The sequence below is a fragment of the Limanda limanda genome, chromosome 14 (genome assembly GCF_963576545.1).
Source record: "Limanda limanda chromosome 14, fLimLim1.1, whole genome shotgun sequence".
Classification (NCBI taxonomy): domain Eukaryota; kingdom Metazoa; phylum Chordata; class Actinopteri; order Pleuronectiformes; family Pleuronectidae; genus Limanda; species Limanda limanda.
In genome coordinates this window covers 21,707,328-21,712,944 of record NC_083649.1, presented here as the reverse complement: position 1 = coordinate 21,712,944, position 5,617 = coordinate 21,707,328, and the positions used below count along the sequence as shown (strand labels likewise).

At 41.4% G+C, this 5,617-nt stretch overlaps 1 protein-coding gene across 1 annotated transcript; it reads left to right on the top strand.

Moving 5' to 3' along the window:
• The first annotated feature begins 490 nt into the window (after window positions 1-490).
• On the top strand, window positions 491-5,276 carry ruvbl2 (RuvB-like AAA ATPase 2). The gene is made up of 14 exons (XM_061085770.1): window positions 491-557; window positions 1,448-1,505; window positions 1,633-1,688; window positions 1,802-1,943; window positions 2,115-2,244; window positions 2,329-2,395; window positions 2,545-2,651; window positions 2,778-2,871; window positions 3,188-3,406; window positions 3,724-3,842; window positions 4,124-4,243; window positions 4,335-4,464; window positions 4,593-4,707; window positions 4,918-5,276. Exons 2-14 carry the CDS (start codon window positions 1,448-1,450, stop codon window positions 4,941-4,943), a joined length of 1,383 nt encoding a protein of 460 aa, XP_060941753.1. The 5' UTR covers window positions 491-557; the 3' UTR covers window positions 4,944-5,276.
• The last annotated feature ends 341 nt before the right edge of the window (window positions 5,277-5,617 follow it).

Genomic DNA, 5,617 nt, shown 5'->3' with positions numbered 1-5,617 from the left:
TGATCCAAATATGGTTTTAATTCAAAAAGTAACAAAGGAAAAGTTCGAATGAGGAATTGTGTTGATCTAGAACAAGTTAAATGTGGAATAACTGAAATACTGAATGGTGAAATTCATTCACTGCAAAGATACAGAAAATATAAACTGAGCCGGGTCACTTTTGAACTAGGTTGTGTCTCCTATGAAGGATGAGCATCAGTTTGTAGAGCCTGTTATTAGGTCTGCAGGTTTTATTCTGTGTTGGGACTATCACCAGACAACATGGCCGTTGCCTTAAACCACATCAGGTGTTAAACAGCTGACAAAGTAAAAAACACCTCACACATCGACACCTTAAGTAGATCACCGCACTTCCGAGTCTGCAACATCTGGAATAAAGACAACAAATCACCAATTGCCATGATCCCCATTTGAAATGGAACACCAGAGGGCAGTGAGCAATCAAAGCCGGCAGACAGAAAAAAAAAGCACGTCGTTTCTCCCCGGACACATTTCCCCTGCGCACAACTTAGAAAGAAGCGCCGCATTCCCACATTTTCACAAGTGTGGCCGCAGAGGTGAGTGTATATTTCATATGACAGATTTAATAAATAAGGTACACTCGGAGGGTTTCCGTCTTTTTGTCACCAAACACGTGGTTTAAGTTAAAGCCTTCCCGCTAGCTCCAGCGCTGCGTACTCGTTGTAAGAGCGGCTGCAGAAGACAGAAACCTGTGCGCGGAGCTAGCTACAGTGCTAACACAACATTAGCCAGCGTTAGCATCACATGTCGCCCGACTATCGCTGTGGAGATGATCGCAGGTTCGAGTCTTGGCGTCCGAGTGACACTTAATGTCAAGTTGAGTTCACCGACACCTCGGAGGTCTGTTGTTCACAGGGAAGTTATAAATGAAAGATTACACATTGAAAGCCACAGCGACATGGCTAACATGGCTGCCGAGTCACTCGTATGTTGATGCAGACGTTAGGTGCGTCACTATGACAACCGACTGACCAAAGCTCGAGTTGAGTTTATTCAGTTTCTGCTGCGATGTTACTTTATCTAATATCAGGTGATAGAAGTAGAAAACCACTCCAGCATCAACACGTCATGAGCGAACAACTCAAGAGAACAGATCTGATAAGAACCAGTTTAATGTTGGATCATTAGGAACTAACATGAACAAATATAGATAATAACTCTATATTAGAGGGTTTAAAATGGTTTGCGTGACACAAGACCGAATCCCGCCTGAACCTGATGTTGTTTATGAAGATTAGCCACGTTTTGTAAAAGGGTTAGAGAAAGGTGCTCGTATTTATAAGACAGATGGTCCGGAACGGCTTTGTTCCCTCCTTTGATCCTTCCAAAGTTATGGAAGGCAGAAACATGTGGGGCTAGTATTTTTTTTATATTGGTGCTATTTTATCATCAGGACACATGTGTAACTGCTTTTTACTCGATGCAGATGGCAATGACTCCGAAGGTTCCCGAGGTCCGTGACATCATGCGGATCGAGAGGATTGGTAAGAATGTATTTTATGTCAAATATGTAAATTATTTACCCTGGTCTGTTGACTGCTAACTGATTCAAAGAGCCACTTCTACTGGAGGGGGTTAATATTAACGTGGTACATTTTATCTTGCGTTCAGGTGCACATTCTCACATCCGTGGCCTTGGCTTGGATGATGCCTTGGAGCCGAGACAGGTAGAGTAAAGTTAGATCATGGTGTGCAGATGGAGGATTACATGATGTGCATGAATATGTTTTGAATTATAGCCTCAACGACACCTTTTTATTTCTATCCTCTTCACCCGCAGGTGTCTCAGGGGATGGTCGGCCAGCTGGCCTCCCGTCGGGCAGCGGGGGTCATTCTGGAGATGATCAAAGATGGCCACATTGCTGGCAGGGCAGTACTGATTGCTGGCCAACCTGGCACAGGAAAGACTGCCATCGCTATGGGTAAGGGCCTCACTGGAGGTTTTTCAGAACACAACGTTATTTCATCGTCCTCCCCTGGAAGTGATATTGTTTCCTTGCATTGATGTGTCATTAGCTTAAGTTGTATGTTTGTAAAGCAAGAGTTCCTGCTCCCAGATTCTTGATTCATTTCAAACTTTCTCTTTACTGCAGGCATCGCCCAGTCTCTTGGCCCCGACACCCCCTTCACAGCACTGGCTGGCAGTGAGATCTTCTCTCTGGAGATGAGCAAGACCGAGGCACTCAGCCAATCTTTTAGAAAAGCTATTGGAGTGAGGATCAAGTGAGTGTGCAAAGACAATATTTGTGTTTTGTAATTTTTATGGTTTAAAACGAATCCCTGTTCACTCTTTGTCTGTTTTTATAGAGAAGAAACAGAGATTATTGAAGGAGAGGTGGTGGAAATCCAGATTGATAGACCAGCCACTGGAACGGTAGGTCGCTTACACACCGTGTTCAGCTTTTTCCCTCTTATTTATAAAATATTTGAATGGATAAATGTATACATACCCTGCTCGTCATTATTAAACAAACAACCCTCTTGGATCATCCTTTTACTAAAAAACACTTTTCCTTCTATCAGGGCGCCAAGGTAGGCAAGTTGACTTTAAAGACGACTGAGATGGAGACAATATACGACTTAGGCAACAAGATGATTGACAGTCTCAGTAAAGAGAAGGTTCAAGCAGGGTAAGTTCATCTCTTGTTAATGGATCTTTACAGAATCTGATGTTTTTATGTAATCTACAGTTTCACAACACTCACTTATTTGACGGCCAGCTGGAATTTGAACTGTATTTCTTTGTGGTCTTTCAGAGATGTTATTACCATTGACAAAGCCACTGGAAAGATCAGCAAGCTGGGCCGCTCCTTCACCAGAGCCCGAGACTACGATGCCATGGGAGCTCAGGTTTGTTGTCACATCACTAAAATCCAGATGCTGTAACTCATATTGGCAAACAACAGCAGATCGTTTCACTATTAAGGCCACTTTACTGCCTTTTCATTTGAAAACTGAATTGTGTTGTTAAAAAAAGGCACGTTTTATGTGCAAAGCAGTATTGTTAGGTTTTAAAATGCACAAGGATGAGGTGGACATGATTATGATCTTTACCTTTTACCTGTTTTACCTAATTTGAAATTAACTGATGAATCTAACAACTGTATTTGCTGAAAAGTGGGTGCATTCATTTTTTTAACCAGATTTTTCAAATTTATCTCTACAGACACAGTTTGTGCAGTGTCCAGAGGGGGAGCTGCAGAAGAGGAAAGAGGTGGTCCACACAGTGTCCCTCCACGAGATCGACGTCATCAACAGCCGCACACAAGGCTTCCTGGCTCTCTTCTCCGGAGACACCGGCGAGATCAAGTCTGAAGTCCGCGAGCAGATCAATGCTAAAGTGTGCGAGTGGAGGGAAGAGGGCAAAGCAGAGATCATCCCAGGGGTAGGTACAGTTGTCTGCGTGTTCATGTACTTATACCTTTGTGAGGACCATTTTAAGCATAGACCCTCCAGATTGAGGACATTATTGGAAAGTGAGGATATTTTGACCGCCTCTCATTTTTCTTAGGGCTGTTTTGGGGTTAGAATTGGGTTAGGGTAAGGCATTTAGTTTGGATGGTTAAGGTTAAGGTAAGGGGCTAGGGACTGCATAATGCCAATGAGTGTCCTCACTAAGATAGATGTACAAACATGTGTGAACTTTTGTCTGTCTCGTCTCTATGATTGCACTTGGCTGATTTTCCATGTCTGTGGCTCCAGGTGTTATTTATTGACGAGGTCCATATGCTGGACATGGAGTGCTTCTCTTTCCTGAACCGTGCGCTCGAGAGTGACCTGTCTCCAGTTCTCATAATGGCCACCAACAGAGGCATCACCCGGTACTGTTCACATCTGCCTTCATCTCTTCATTTGAGTTTTTTTATCTTCATGTTTGATTTACATTTTTTGTCTATCCATCCACTGTAAAATTGTATCTTGAGTTTTAAAATATTCCCTGAATAACAATTAACTCTACAAAATGTCTTAATTCGTCATGTGGTTAAATGAAAAAAGTATCCATATAGGTTTATATAATTTTACCAAAAAAATAAAAATATTATATTTGGTTTGACTTTTAACTGAATATAAATGACATAACGCTTAATATCCTCTCGTTCAGTATCCGCGGCACAAACTATCAGAGTCCTCATGGCATCCCCATCGACCTGCTGGACCGCCTGCTCATCATCGCCACCTCCCCTTACACCGAAAAAGAAACCAAGCAGATCCTCAAGATCCGGTGAGAAACTGCTCTGATCCTCCATCAACAAACATCGTTTCTGTCTTTCCAGTGTAGGAATTCGTTCAATCTGATTGTTTTCGTATTTCAGGTGTGAGGAGGAGGACGTGGAGCTGAGCGACGAGGCTCACTCCGTCCTGACTCGCATCGGCATGGAGACGTCTCTGCGCTACGCCATTCAACTGATCAGCACCGCAGGGCTGGTGTGTCGCAAGCGCAAGGTAAGCTCGGAGGGAACACAGCTATAATACATGTAACCAATTCTTAAAATCCAGACTGATCCTATTTCACTAATTTTAAGTTCCATTAGCCAAGTGTTGTGGTCATCTTTGTGTTCTGTCTTCTTCAGGGGACAGAAGTGCAGGTGGAGGACATCAAACGGGTCTATTCTCTGTTCCTGGACGAGGCCAGATCCTCTCAGTACATGAAGGAGTATCAGGATTCTTTCCTCTTTAATGAAACACGTGAGTTTGCTCCGAATCCTCTTAAAGTTCAATCAAAGCAATCAAATGCTGAAACCTACTTTTACCCGGGGTTACCAGCTTTAATTTGCTCAAATAGATCTATGAAACTGAGTCAAATATAAGACCTTGTTATAAAGCAAAATAATAACTTTTACGACTTATTTTGTAAATAAATTTGATATATTTTTTTTTGCTCCGTCTTAATTTCAGAAACGCCTACGATGGATACCTCGTAATGAAGATGACTGCTTTGTACTCGCACTCTGTGAACTTTTTAGGTTGTTGATGGTCCATTGTTCTTGGAGTCATTGATTCTACTTAAATTGCAACTTTGCATTGAATTACATTGAAGATCTTACATGTCTCTTTTCTGTTCAACTTCTCTTGTATCAATGTTTTGATTTCAAATGTATTTACTGAAATTAGGCTTAATTCAGAATTTAGCAGATTTCTGTTCATCATGCGGCCTTGAGGCAAGAATATTCCTTCCTCTGTTATTTTTTTTTGTTTACTTATCTTAACAATGATTTATTTTTATGAAAATTATTAAACAGGCTTTTATGAGCATACTCTTGTTTTCTTCTTTGTCTTCACTGCTAAAAGATTTTATCATTTTGTTGGACTGTCACACCACAAGTTTAGTTTTATTTTAGATTATTTGATACAAATGAACCTTAAATCACCAAGTTAAAAGTAGTTTTACGCATCTCGCCAAGTTCAGTTGCTTTGACATTTTTCAGATATTTGTTAGTCCAGGGTTCTGGGTCTTATACACAACCCTTGGAATTTATGACTAAAACCTTTCTGGAAATCCTTTAATGAAAATCTTTAGATATAAGCTGTATTCATTTTGTCATGCTGTGTAAAGGCCCCACAATCCACAGACCATGTGAATTAAACACATGTGAAT